The 14,879-nt window shown below is 38.4% G+C and overlaps 1 protein-coding gene across 2 annotated transcripts in view; it reads left to right on the forward strand.

Annotated features, from left to right (window-relative positions):
• gabrg1 (gamma-aminobutyric acid type A receptor subunit gamma1) overlaps window positions 1-9,207 on the forward strand; it is a 148,769-nt gene extending 139,562 nt beyond the window's left edge. For both annotated transcript variants that reach the window (XM_063042131.1, XM_063042132.1), the window contains one exon: window positions 6,582-9,207. In XM_063042131.1, the coding sequence (XP_062898201.1) occupies window positions 6,582-6,857 (276 nt within the window). In that variant the 3' untranslated portion in view covers window positions 6,858-9,207. The remainder of the gene's footprint in view (window positions 1-6,581) is intronic.
• Window positions 9,208-14,879: the final 5,672 nt, after the last annotated feature.

Here is a 14,879-nt window from a genome sequence, read left to right on the forward strand (position 1 = left end):
AAAATACAGTATTAAAAACATGAAAGGAAATTAGTTACAAAGGTTTACCAAAAGTAAAATATACAATTATTCATACGGATAGATATTAAACATTAATCTTATATGTTCATGGAAAAACAGACTAAGCAATTAGCCTTCAAATATAGTAAATTTTTGTGCTTCGGCATTCAAACAAAACCATTCGAAGGATCCATCTTTAATGAGATTCTCAGTCAAACTGGGTAGCCAAGGGACGGATTAAAACCCTTGTAAAAAAATTTCCAACAGAGCTTGTTTAAACTTAGCACATTCCTGCATAACCTCAAGCAAATAATCTTCGAGAATCTTAATATTCCACCCTATAACCAATCTTGCCCTTTCGACGGGATTTGCAAATTAAAAGTTTCTCATTTAATCTTGTGTCTTCATGTAAGGAGAAACTAAACAGTTAGCCTTCGGATTTAACCTTCAGATTTTAAAAACTTTTGTGCTTCAACAGTAGAGCGGAACCATTCGAAAGAACCGTTTTTAAGTGTGATTCTGAGTCAGGCTGGGTAGCAAAGGGAAGGCTTGAAACCCATATTAAAAAGCTCGGACATAACTTCTTTGAACTTAACATATTCCTGCATAACTTCAGATGAATAATTTTCAACAATTCTAATCTTGCGACCATTATAGTTAATCATGCCTCTTCGATGAGATCTGCGAATTAAGAGTTCCTTTGTTTAAATTCCTGAAAACATATTATTACTGATCTTGGTCTCTGAGCATTAGGAGGTCTAAACGCAGGAGATCTGTGAACTCGATCGATCATAGGCACAGACGTCAAAATCTCCGGAAATAATTCTGGCAAAAAGTTTGTTAAAAACTCCATAGGATGGTTACCTTCAATTAATTTTTCGAGACCCAGAACCCATAGGTTGTTCCTTCTACTTCTATTTTCTAGGTCGATAATCTTCCGTCTTAACTTTTCATTAGACTTCGATTGCTTTTCACAAAGCTTCTGTAATTCATCCACTTCCGTTTCCAGAGCCGACAAATTTTCCTCATTATTTTAACACGTTTATCGTGTTCATTAAGTGTTTGTTGAATAGAGTCCAATTTGCCATCTATTTGTTTATATTTAGTGCTGAATTGTTGAAACTTCTCAGAGGCTTCTCGTGTATGAATTTGCAGCAATTCCATAATAGAATCCAAAGAGGCAGGAAAATCATCGTTTTTAGTACCTCTGACACTCCTTCCAGCCATAATGAAAGAATATCACACTTACAAAAGAAGTTTCAAGACAGGTTGGAAATAGTAAGATAAATAAAGATAATTAAGATAATTAAAGTTGGATTGCTGTTACTCCATCAGTCACCACCAGGAAACCTCTGTTCTCGTCAATACTATATTCCTTTCCCTGACAAGTTTTGTGTACTTTTGACCCTGAGATGAACTTTGGTCTACATCATCAGGAAGATTACCTACTGTATCTTCATCTTTATAGCATAATTCAACTCCATTATTCTTTAGTTTACCTGCTGCTGAAACACTCATCAATGACCCTTTTTTTACCTACAGGCATACCAATTCCAGTAAACTTCTGGCGAATCTCCCATTTTTTTATTTCTCTGTGAAAGCAAAGACATTCAGTTGTTTGCAGCCTGTGTCCTATTTTGCACCATACATTTCTCATAATTCCTTTGTCAGATCTTTGCCTCGGCTGCTATCTAACAATGCGTTGTACCAATGAATTGCAGCATCTTTGAATAAGGTGTCCAATTTAGTTCTTAACCTACATTTCAGGTATTATTTATTTACAATTCATTTTTATTATTTTTTGTTTTTTTTTTGTATTTGCACAGTTTTGCACATTGATTGTTTGTCAGTCTTTATTTTTGTGTAGTTTTTCATTGACTCCACTGTTTTTCTTTGCTTTACTGTGATTCCCTGCATAAAAAATGTATCTCAGGGGTAGTATATGGTGACCTATACATACTTTGATAATAAGTTTCCCTCATCATCCCAAAATGCAAAAATCATCCCAAAATACAAAATGCCATTTGTATAGATGGACTGCTGATTGTTATTTAGAGAGCTGACAGGACACTTCTGTGCAGTATAACCTTATGAATGCAACTCCATGAATCTAACTTTACAGATAATTCAAATGACCTCATTTAAGCTCCTATCTGGATTATATGATCCAAGTCCTAATGATCTCCTGTGTTTTGTTGACATTGCAACAAAATTCAAAGATTTTGAACAAATATTCCGAAGACATTTTGCTCTGTTCCATCACTCTCAACATAGATTTGTGACATTTATGAAATTCACCATGTTAGAAAATTTAATGCCAACAATCAATTTTTCTGCATCTGCAGCCTTGTGCAACTACATTTTAAGATGCACAGTATGATAAATCAGAAAGTACACAATTAATTTGACTATCTCCTTATTTTATGCCTGAAAGAACATTTGAAGATATATTTGGATAGGTTAAAATGTAGGCTCTGTATCAAATTTAATCATCAATTCCTAATTCAGACTGAAACATTTGCAAATATTTCCCCTTCAAAATCTCTTCAAAAATCATGGTATGTTATGTAATACAACACATTGTGATATGAACAATGCTGATACTCTGCAAGCAGAGTTGTGTTTGAAGCCAGATTCCTGTGCGAGTTACTGATGACAGGACAAATATTTCTCCTGAGAGATTGGGAGAAAAGTGAAGGGCAAAATGTTCAGAAATATTTCCGAGTAGCTCCAGGAGGAGCCTGGCACCAGTCTATGTTCCAGCTCCAAACAGGACCATTGATGCAGTTACTGCCGAAAAGAACAACTTAGAAATTCTCCCAAATGATGGCCAAGATGGTCCAAAACCCACATTTATGTCTGGCATGATTTCTCATTTCACTGATCTGAAAACTTCCGTTATTCATCTGCAATACAACCAGATTTTAATTATGTGTTCCCTCCCATCCCCACCATCGAAACTGTGCTTTGTAAAGAACATCCCCACTTCCTTCTCTGTTCTTCTTTGATAGTCTGAATCCATTAATATTTTTTAAGTGCTCTGTTATCACATCTCTTAAAATAAGCCTGAGAACTTTCCCTATTATGCTTTATGGATCATTTTTGAATTGGCAGTGAAGAACTATAGGAGTGCTACCTGGAATAATGCCAGTGTTTCAACTATATGTTACTTTATATTAATGACTTGGTTGAAGGATTGTAACCTATAGAGGCCAAATATGCTGATGACACAAAGCTATGCGAGTCTGCAAGTTGTGAGGAGAACATAAAAGGCCTGCAAACAGATATGGATGGGTATGTGACTGGGCAAGAGGTTGGCAGATGGAATGTGGAACATATGAGTTTATCTACTTTGGAAGGAAGAATGAAAAAGTAAAATATTACTGAAATGGAGTGAGATTACAAAATGTTCTTTTACAAAGGAACCTAAAGGTTGTAGCATATGCAATACAATATGCTTGCATGCAGGTACAGGAAATAATTAGGAAGAAAAATAGATTTTTCATTGCTGGGGTGTGGAGATATTTTGATGACTTCAGCAATAACTTGTAAAATAGCACCTGATGTATTGTGGATAGTGTTGTTCTCCACATCTGAAGAAGGCTATATCTCTGTTGGAAGAAACACTGGAAACATTCTTGTACTATTTTCCTGAAGTGTCAATTGAGATTGGACCATATTCATTGGCATATAGAAGAATGAGATGTAATGTTATGAAAGGGACTAGTAATGTTGATGTTGCGAAGGAAATTTTCTTTCTGGTGGGCACACCAATTTAAGACAGAGACAAGGAGAAATTTATTTTCTCCGAAGTTTTAAAATCACTAAAATTGTCTTTCTTAGCGAGTTGTGGAGGCAGTCATGGCGAAAAAGCAGGGAAGTGTCGTAGAGGGTAGGGCTGGGTCAGCCATGATATTCGTCCTCCCCTCCCTCACCTTCCTACTCTAACTCCTCATTATTTTTTCTCCAGTCTTGATGAACTGTCTTGGCCTGGAACTTCAACTGTACTTTTTTCCATAGATGCTGCCTGGCCTGCTGAGTTCCTCCAGCATTTTGTATGTGTGTTGCTTGGATTTCCAGCATCTGCAGATTTTCTCTTGTTTATAATATTATCAAATAGGCTCAAGAGCCTATTGACCTATTCCTGTTGCCGTTTCTTATTTTCATTTATACAGAACAGGCAAGGAAATTTATCGTCATCACAGACTTCCCAAATGGCAGATATTTAATATTACCCCCTACCTGCCTAATAACCTTCTATCATGAGTAGCTAGCTATAACTTTATGACCTCTTTGCAAAAAAGCATTCCCCTTGTAGTCTGGGAATGACCCCTTGGGAGCATGACTCCTTATCATAGTTATCCTCCCCACAAAGTTCCCATCTACTCAGCCCACTCCCTTATTTGATGTTCCACCTTCCTGTCCTATCATAATTCTATCATCTGCAACCATTTGTTCCCTCCACTTATCACGTCCCAGCCTTTATCCCTATTTCCCCTTTTCCCTTCTCCATCTGCCTTATCGCCACTCCTCACCTAGATCCACCTATAGGCTGCCAGCTTTTGCTACACTTTTTTATACTCACTATCACTCTTAATATCTTTCAATCCTGATGAAGATCCTGACCTGAAACATTTACTGTCCACTTCCCTCTTCAGATGCTGCTTGACCTGTTGGGTTCATTCAGCACCTTGTTTGTTGCTTTGGGAGCACTCACTGCTTCATGCTTGAACTCTTGTGGAGAATCTTCCATTCTTCCCCAATCGTTAAGCAGAAAGTTCCCCTTGTAGTTGAAAGATTGCAGCTTGTGTTGTGCTAGATGCTGAGATCATCATTGCTAGGCCAAATGCTAGCAGCCATAAGAACTTGCAATATATTAAATAGATGTGCCGATGATTACACAGGGGAAACATAATTATATAAAGCTGTTCTGAGAACTTTACAATTGATAACTTCAGTATCAGTGAAACATTAAAAAACAATATTAATGATATGCTTAAGTGTTTTACCACCATTAACTGTAGCAAAGAGTTCATATATCTTCATCACCTACCACCCCACCAGCCTCCGCGTCCAGCACATAATTCTCTGTAACTTCCACCACCTCCAATGGGACACCATCACCAAGTAGACCTTTCCCTCTCCCTCACTTTCTGCTTTCCACAGGGATTGCTCCCTTTGCGACTCCCTTGTCCATTCAGCCCTCCCCACTGATCTCCCTCCTGGCACTTATTCTCGAAAGCGGAACAAGTGCTACACCTGCCCCTGTACCTCCTCCCTCACTACCATTCAGGGCCCCAAGCAGTCCTTCCAGGTGAGGCGTCACTTCACCTGTGAGTCTGTTGCGGCATCCATTGTATCCGATGCTCCTGGTGTGGCCTCTTGTTTATCAGTGAGTTCCGACATATTTTGGGAGACTGCTTCACTGAGCACATATGGTCCATTCTCCAGAAAAACTGGGATCTTCCAGTGGCAACCCATTTCAATTCCAATCCCCATTCCCATTCCAACAATATCCATCTGTGGCTTCCTCTAATGTCATAATGAGGCCACACTTAGTTCGGAGGAGCATCACCCTATATTCCATCTGCATAGCCTCCAACCTAATTGCATGAACGTTGATCTCTCGAAATTCTGGTAATGCCCCTCACCCCGTTCGCCTCCTTCTCTAACCTCAATCCCCTTTTCCCTCTCTCACCTTATCTTGTTGCCCGCCCATCTCCTCCATCTGGTGCTCCTCCCCTTGTGTCCCTCTTCCATAGCCGTCTGTTCTCTCCTATTAGATTGACCCTTCTCCAGCTGAGTATCTCTTTCACAAGCAACTTCCCAACCCTTTATTTCACCCTTCCCCTCCTGGTTTCACCTGTCACCTTGTGTTTCTTCCTCTCCTCCTCTCACCTTCTGACGCTGGCTCCTCAAACTTTCTTCTCCAGTCTCAACCATAATGTTGACTGTACTCTTTTTCATACATCCTGGTGAGTTCCTCCAGTATTTTGCTTGGGTTGCTTGGATTTCCAGCATCTGCAGATTTTCTCTTGTTCGTATGTCTTCATCTCCCAGTGGTCTTTTAATAAAGATTAACAGAGTAGACTGGTAAAAAAAGTTGCCTGTGGTTTAAATTGCCAATATTAAACATCAGAGGAGCAAGGACTGGCAGATGAGGTAAAAAAATGATAGCGGTTTAAACATTTTACCATCATGATTAGGTGACAAGGTTTAAAAAGAAATTTCAAGTGTGACAAAATATTAATGTAATCTAAGTTGTTCATACTCTTAGAAATGTAAGTCCCTAATGACTTTGACAAATTACTGCAACCAATATAAATAAATCAATTTTTCCCACAAATTTGTCATTCATATTTGCAATGCATTGTTGTAAAGGTCATCCCATCATTTAGTAGGGGTTTATCTATGAATAAAAGATTGGGACTGATGCCAGATGGCCTGCAATTTAAATACGTACAGGTCCTCTTCCAAGTATGAATTTAGTCACTGCTACAGTATATTAACCACTATAGAATTCAAAATCTTGCAAAAATAAAACAAGATCAATTAATACATTATTTTTGATATATTTGCAGAAATCACCTGCCATTAATGTTCGTCCAGGATCAACATTAATTCAGGTGAACAACATTGCACATCTACAAGAACATGATGACTACGGCTATGAGTGCTTGGATGGCAAAGACTGTAGCAGTTTCTTCTGCTGCTTCGAGGAATGCCGTACAGGAGCATGGAGGCAGGGCCGAATACATATCCGTATTACCAAAATTGATTCTTACTCTAGAATATTCTTCCCGACAGCATTTGGTCTGTTCAATCTGGTTTATTGGATTGCGTATCTTTACCTGTAAAAATAACATTCAGTAGCATAAGCAGAGGATGAATAAATCGGCAGTGGTAGAATTTTAGCCTATATATTGTTTAATTGTGTTGAAGTCATAAAAATGAAATACTATTTCACACTTTCCTAAGAAGAAAAATAATGTGAAAAAAATCAATTTTTATCATTATTATGTTTGAATTAGTTGACATGCTGCTAAGTATGCAACTTACTTTGAATTCTTGTGCCATATACATAAATCATGCACATTTTCAAATATTGATATTTTTCAAAATGTACATTTGATAAAATACAAACATTTATATTCATTTTAACACATGCATTTTTGTCATATGGCAGACAGCTGATTGATAGGTGACCCACATTGCATCTTGGGCAAATCAACACAATCAGTTACCAAGGACAAATCCACAGAAAATCCAATCAATCATTCTTAAATGAACATTAAGTTTTGAATACGAAATGGAATTAAATATAATCTAAGCTGTATCACAAAATGTTATCCGCTTTCAAGCCAATTTTCTGCTCATTTTATTTATTGTAGTTTATCAAAGGTTGTGGTGTTTTTGATCAAAACTATAAAAGCAGCTGTTCTATTAAACCGAGACATTTTTTCTGTACTGTGCTGGGATGTTTTTACTGATGATGTATTGTCATATTAGTAATCTTGCTCAGTACCTGCAGAATCAAAAGTTCTGAATAATCTATGTGATTTCAGATAAACTATCACATAAGAAATATAGAATTCAACATAAGTTAACTTAGGTCATTAATAATGTGATGTTATCATGATTTTCTGATCATGTTTGTATTTCATAAAGACTAAGTGCACTTAACATCAATGTGATCTTGGTCAGCAAGTTATGATACAAAGGGAGCAGCAATTTTAAGGTGCTATGATTCTTAAAGGAACATATATCCGACAAGCACCTGTTTTTTCTAAGCCCAGAGACACGCTGCCAGTCTTTCATTAGAGTGGATTCACAATTCAATTAGCATATGCACTTTGCATCAATATAAAGCTGTTTCAACTTTCTATCAATGCAAACTGTATGATAGATCACTAATGAAGATGTTAGGTCTTATAACATAATCATTTCCTTCAGTTTAGCAGCTTTGGAAAGTTCCATTTATAAAGTGCACAGGAAATACTGCTCATCATGTTATCCACCCATGCTCTATCCCATTCTGTGGTTGGTAACCAAAAAGGCCAAGCTGCAGATGAAAGTAACAATTTAATTTTGGAATGAAATAAAAACAACTACAGAAAATTAAACATCTTCATAACCTCAATTAAACAACAATATCTAGAGGCACAGTACAAAGCAGATATTGGCTTTTTATATCTAATAAGATCTCTGGTGTTGTTCATTTTTGGTTGTCAAACTAAAGGAAGTAAGCAATAATAAATTAAGACATGTTTTCTTTTCATATAAAATATACACAGTGTGGATTAAAGCAAATTATTTCACTGTTAACCAAAACACCCAGATTAAATAATATTACAATTATACAGTATAGACGCATTTACTATTTAAACTCAATATAAGATCCAAAAATTAAGTTACCGATTTTTCATAATCATTAATATGGATATTTCAACCAACATGCAGTACATGCTGAGCTTTGACAATAGGATAAATGTCATTAGAATTTTCTACAGCAAATGTTATATTTTACTATACAAGTTTTATCACCAGCTTTTTAGTTTCTTCCAGCTTTCATCTTTGCTTGAGCATTCATAACATCAGAAAATGGTATGAGTTATTTTAGAGAGAATGAAGCAAAAATGGTATCTGATTAAAGAGTGTTGCCAGTTCACATGTATTCACAGCGCTCCTGATTTACCCATTGCTAAACTTATCATAAAGCCAAATATATTTTAACTATATGCACAATAGCTTGACCTAATACAAGTTCTTCGCTAAAATAAGCAAAGGGAGCAGAACTTAAACCCCAATCATAGAACTAGAAAGACAGACTTAGCCCTTCTTTTAACTTAGTTAAAGTTAAGCAGTTACTCATGGCACAGATCATCATTCTATTCTTCCAGCAAAATGACTGATTAAGAAATTCTCTCTGTTGAAGCTGAAATGGGAACATTTACCTAAATACTTGATAAATACTATTTCGAAGTTGTGGTGATTGATTTACAATACATACCCTTACCCATAACGTCGTGATTGCTTTAGGCTTTTTTTTACAGGTACCTGGTATGCAGCTGCTGAGTTGATCAGCGGATGTGGTGTAATTTGCAAAGAGGAAGCTTCAAGAAGAGGATATTGATTGATTTCTTACTGTTTTATTCATGTCAGCTTAGGTTTAGAGTTGTAGTTCATTTGGTTAAAATAAGATGTCTTCCTGCATTCATCAAAGTTGCTGGTGAACGCAGCAGGCCAAGCAGCATCTGTAGGAAGAGGTGCAGTCGACGTTTCAGGCTGAGACCCTTCGTCAGGACTAACTGAAGGAAGAGTGAGTAAGGGATTTGAAAGTTGGAGGGGGAGGGGGAGATCCAAAATGATAGGAGAAGACAGGAGGGGGAGGGATAGAGCCAAGAGCTGGACAGGTGATAGGCAAAAGGGGATACGAGAGAATCATGGGACAGGAGGTCCATGAAGAAAGGCAAGGAGTGGGGGGGTGGACCCAGAGGATGGGCAAGAGGTATATTCAGAGGGACAGAGGGAGAAAAAGGAGAGTGAGAGAAAGAATGTGTGCATAAAAATAAGTAACAGATGGGGTACGAGGGGGAGGTGGGGCCTTAGCGGAAGTTAGAGAAGTCGATGTTCATGCCATCAGGTTGGAGGCTACCCAGACGGAATACAAAGTGTTGTTCCTCCAACCTGAGTGTGGCTTCATCTTTACACTACAGGAGGCCGTAGATAGACATGTCAGAATGGGAATGGGATGTGGAATTAAAATGTGTGGCCACTGGGAGATCCTGCTTTCTCTGGTGGACAGAGCGTAGATGTTCAGCAAAGTGGTCTCCCAGTCTGCGTCGGGTCTCGCCAATATATAAAAGGCCACATCGGGAGCACCGGACGCAGCATATCACCCCAGTCGACTCACAGGTGAAGTGTTGCCTCACCTGGAAGGACTGTTTGGGGCCCTGAATGGTGGTAAGGGAGGAAGTGTAAGGGCATGTGTAGCACTTATTCCGCTTACACGGATAAGTGCCAGGAGGGAGATCAGTGGTGAGGGATGGGGGGGACGAATGGACAAGGGAGTTGTGTAGGGAGCGATCCCTGCGGAATGCAGAGGGGGGGGGGAGGGAAAAATGTGCTTAGTGGTGGGATCCCGTTGGAGGTGGCGGAAGTTACGGAGAATAATATGTTGGACCTGGAGGCTGGTGGGGTGGTAGGTGAGGACCAGGGGAACCCTGTTGCTAGTGGGGTGGCGGGAGGATGGAGTGAGAGCAGATGTACGTGAAATGGTGGAGATGCGTTTAAGAGCAGAGTTGATAGTGGAGGAAGGGAAGCCCCTTTCTTTAAAAAAGGAAGACATCTCCCTCGTTCTAGAATGAAAAGCCTCATCCTGAGAACAGATGCGGCAGAGACGGAGGAATTGCGAGAAGGGGATGGCGTTTTTGCAAGAGACAGGGTGAGAAGAGGAATAGTCCAGATAGCTGTGAGAGTCAGTAGGCTTATAGTAGACATCAGTGGATAAGCTGTCTCCAGAGACAGAGACAGAAAGATCTAGAAAGGGGAGGGAGGTGTCGGAAATGGACCAGGTAAACTTGAGGGCAGGGTGAAAGTTGGAGGCAAAGTTAATAAAGTTAACGAGTCCTGCATGCGTGCAGGAAGCAGCGCCAATGCAGTCGTCGATGTAGCGAAGGAAAAGTGGGGGACAGATACCAGAATAGACACGGAACATAGATTGTTCCACAAACCCAACAGAAAGGCAGGCATAGCTAGGACCCATACGGGTGCCCATAGCTACACCTTTAGTTTGGAGGAAGTGGGAGGAGCCAAAGGAGAAATTATTAAGAATAAGGACTAATTCCGCTAGACGGAGCAGAGTGGTGGTACAGGGGAACTGATTAGGTCTGGAATCCAAAAAGAAGCGTAGAGCTTTGAGACCTTCCTGATGGGGGATGGAAGTATATAAGGACTGGACATCTATGGTGAAAATAAAGCGGTGGGGGCCAGGGAACTTAAAATCATCAAAAAGTTTAAGAGCGTGAGAAGTGTCACGAACATAGGTCGGAAGGGATTGAACAAGGGGTGATAAAACAGTGTCGAGGTATGCAGAAATGAGTTCGGTGGGGCAGGAGCAAGCTGAGACGATAGGTTGGCCAGGACAGGCAGGTTTGTGGATCTTGGGTAGGAGGTAGAAACGTGAAGTGCGGGGTGTGGGAACTATAAGGTTGGTAGCAGTGGATGGGTCACTTAGAAGAACTTTCTCATCTTAAACTGTGCTTTCTAATTTTCTTGAATGTAGGCACCGATATTGCAATGTTAAATAATTCACGGTACATGCCACTGAGACTTCCTTCCTTAGAGGGAGTTTTCTTGGATCAAATGATCCTATAGTTTGAGATGACTTTCTTCTACAAACAAGCTCCTATTGCACTGTGTGTGGGCGAAGATGGAAATTTGGTTCAAGAAAAGAAAGTAAAAAATTCTTCCATAATATTTATAGAGCAGAGAGTTCTGCTAGTGTCTTGGCCAACATCCTACACTTCGATAACATCAGAAACAAATTAGCTCGTTATTCATCTAGTGTTAGTAAGATTTTACTAGAAAGAAAGCAAAAAATTCTCACTCTCCTTTTTCTCCCTCTGTCCCTCTGAATATACCTCGCCCATCCTCTGGGTCCCCCCCCCCCCTTGTCTTTCTTCCTGGACCTCCTGTCCCATGATCCTCTCGTATCCCCTTTTGCCAATCACCTGTCCAGCTCTTGGCTCTATCCCTTCCCCTACTGTCTTCTCCAATCATTTTGGATCTCCCCCTCCTCCTCCAACTTTCAAATCCCTTACTCACTCTTCCTTCAGTTAGTCCTGACGAAGGGTCTCGGCCTGAAACGTCGACTGCACCTCTTCCTACAGATGCTGCTTGGCCTGCTGCGTTCACCAGCAACTTTGATGTGTGTTGCTTGAATTTCCAGCATCTGCAGAATTCCTGTTGTTTCCTGCATTCATGCTCAGCTGATGGACATGTCCTGTAGAAAGGGAGGAAACCAGACAAAGAATATATGTTTCCTGAAGAGGCAGTTGTAGAATTCAGTTAGCTTTCTGAGTCTCACAGAATTCGACCATTTCATTGACAAGTTTTGGTCATCTAGTTGAATCAGAACTGCAAAGGGAATAAATTAATACCTGATTAAGTGACAGTGAAATGTTTATATTCATCAAAGTACTTAAACACACTGAGATCTTGGATACTCAAACATGATTTCTTAAGACAAATGTCAGTTTATTGAGGTGAGAGAAATTTGAATGTAGTTATACTGGAGTGAGGCTCCTTGAGGAAAGTAAGGCAGGCGGTATTTTGCCTTAAGGTGATGATCAATTTTGTTTTGTGATTGGATTATCTGAAGCATTGGTCTGTCTGCATCTCTGCTCATTTGCAGGCAAACCTTTGCATATCAACAAATCAGTTCCATCTTGAGTTGGCTGTGTTCCATTTGCAGGAGATATTTTATCTAATTCTCTTCTTATTTCTGATGTGTGATGATGGAATAACTGCACATTTTAAGTGATTCTTCTAGATGATACTGCTCAGATAGGTATCTCTCAGGCAGTTACCTTCTTTTATTAGCAAGGCTGGTGACGTCAAAATCCTTGGACTTGTAACTTGGGATTAATCTGGGTCATTGGGATGCATGTGCCCTCATTTCCGGGGCTCTGTACTCTAAGTTGAGAAATCTAACAGTTTACATTTTGGTACCCACCATTTTACATAAAAGTTGCACATTATTTCCAGTCTGAATTCAACGTATAGATACAGAAATAACTGCTTAATCCACTTAGTTTTAATGCCCAGCTTGATAAACTAATTTACAGGCAATAGGTTTCCATGAACAGCTAAAAGTTGGGAGGAAAGGATAGAAAAAGGTAGTCATACAAAATGTGAGTACCTCAGAGTTAAATTCAAACATTGTGACAGCAATAGTTTTAAAGCTGTAAGGAAATATTATTTTTAAGTATAGTGAGTTCATTACAATTGACATTCAGATTTTTTTAAGATGGCTAAATTTGTTTTTTTCTTAGACTGTGAACGTTTACTTGCTTTTCTGAAATGAATAGAACCCTAATAAAAGGTAAGAAATGTGTAAATTTCAAAACTATCTCTGCTAAGTCAGTATATCAGCACTTTGAAAGTTGCAAAGACTCATTAAATGTATAAAACATTTAAATTCTCAGTTATTGGAATACTGAATTCCTCTACATAATGAATATCATGAAACGGAGACACTGCCCTCATATACAATACCTTGAATTAGCTCTTTTAAAGAAAACAACTCTATGAGGTATAATTCTGAAAAAGCTGAAAACAACCTTTGTTCTCAATATGTCAAGGAACATTTGATCGATTTTCTCATTACTTTTCAATTAATTCACTACAAATAATAAATCTTCATATCATTAAGATGTTATACTGCTCAGCTAAGTTGAGATCAATTATCAATGTGGATAATGATCTGTAAAAGACAACCAATTGTGCTATCACACTTAAAATGAAAAACATAATTAGCCTGTACAAATCCTAAAGTGTGAAAGGTGAAGCTGCTTATCTGACAAACTCCAAGAAAATAAGAGCATGTTGAAAGGAAATTGTAAGCAAGTTAGTAAAATACTGATCAGAGGACTAAGCAAAAGACTTGGAATCTAAGGCTGGCACAAAAAATGAACAGCAACTTCCATAATAACTTTCCATAATGGGGTGTATAATTCCATTATGTACACCATTATAGATGCAAACAGTCCCAAAACTAAGAATTGTGACTAAGACTTATGACTAACTACTTAATTGAAAAACAACTGAATATTATTATTATTATTATTACTACTTATTACTACTTATTAACTACCCATTATTATTACTTTCTTTCATGGACAGTAAAGGAACTGATTTTGAACGAGTAAGGTGGAATCATTTTTAAAACAGTAATCTGCTTGAAGAAGTCAGCATTGATTTGAAAGGGGAAGATACTATCTAATGCACGTAAGGAAATCACCACATGAAGGGCTGCAACTGATCTTACACTGACTTGAAAAACACAATAGGTAAAATTACAATGAAATGCTATCTATCAATAAAGCTCAAAAAAGACCCTGTATAATAAAAGAACAGGTTTTAAGAGCAGGACACAGTGATCACCCCATTACACATATAAGACGATAAGACATAGGAGCTAATATAGGCCCTCCAGCCTATCGAGTCTGCTCTGCCATTCCATCATGGCTGACTTAGTATATTCTTGATAATATACTACATTCTGGTTGTTGTACCTTTGAGACAATGAATGAAAGAAAAGCAAAAGTAGAGCCAAAATGGGCTGCTGAACTGAAAATAAAAGTAGTATTAAGATGAAAATGAGAGGCTTTTCTGATTTTGCTTACTTCAGTCAGTTATGGCAATTGTAATATTGCATTCTTGCCTGTGAAAGCATCTCTAGTCATTACACAATCTAGCGGCTATCCTTAATGATCACATTCAGTTTCCCATTATATATCTGTTCACAAATGGACTAAGTCTGTAGTTTTGAGGGTCAGATTTGTAACTTTTCTTCCTAATAAGTATTCTTTAACCAAACGTCAAAGCACATGGATTTATGAGGGTGCTCATAAGAAAATTGTGACATAATCCTTGCCATGATTAAAGTTGGATTATTTACTGATATTTCAAACATCCTGGAAAAAATACAAAACCAAAAAAACTTCAGATTTATTTCTCACCTTCGTGTTATTTAAGAATGAAGTAAAAGTACAATCAAGAAGCACTACATTGCCACCTTTGAAAAATGCTACATAAAATGTTTTAGTGAGTGCAGGGTGAAATGGTATATGTTTCCAATACAGTATCCATCCAGA

Source organism: Mobula hypostoma, chromosome 3 (genome assembly GCF_963921235.1).
Source record: "Mobula hypostoma chromosome 3, sMobHyp1.1, whole genome shotgun sequence".
Lineage (NCBI taxonomy): Eukaryota > Metazoa > Chordata > Chondrichthyes > Myliobatiformes > Myliobatidae > Mobula > Mobula hypostoma.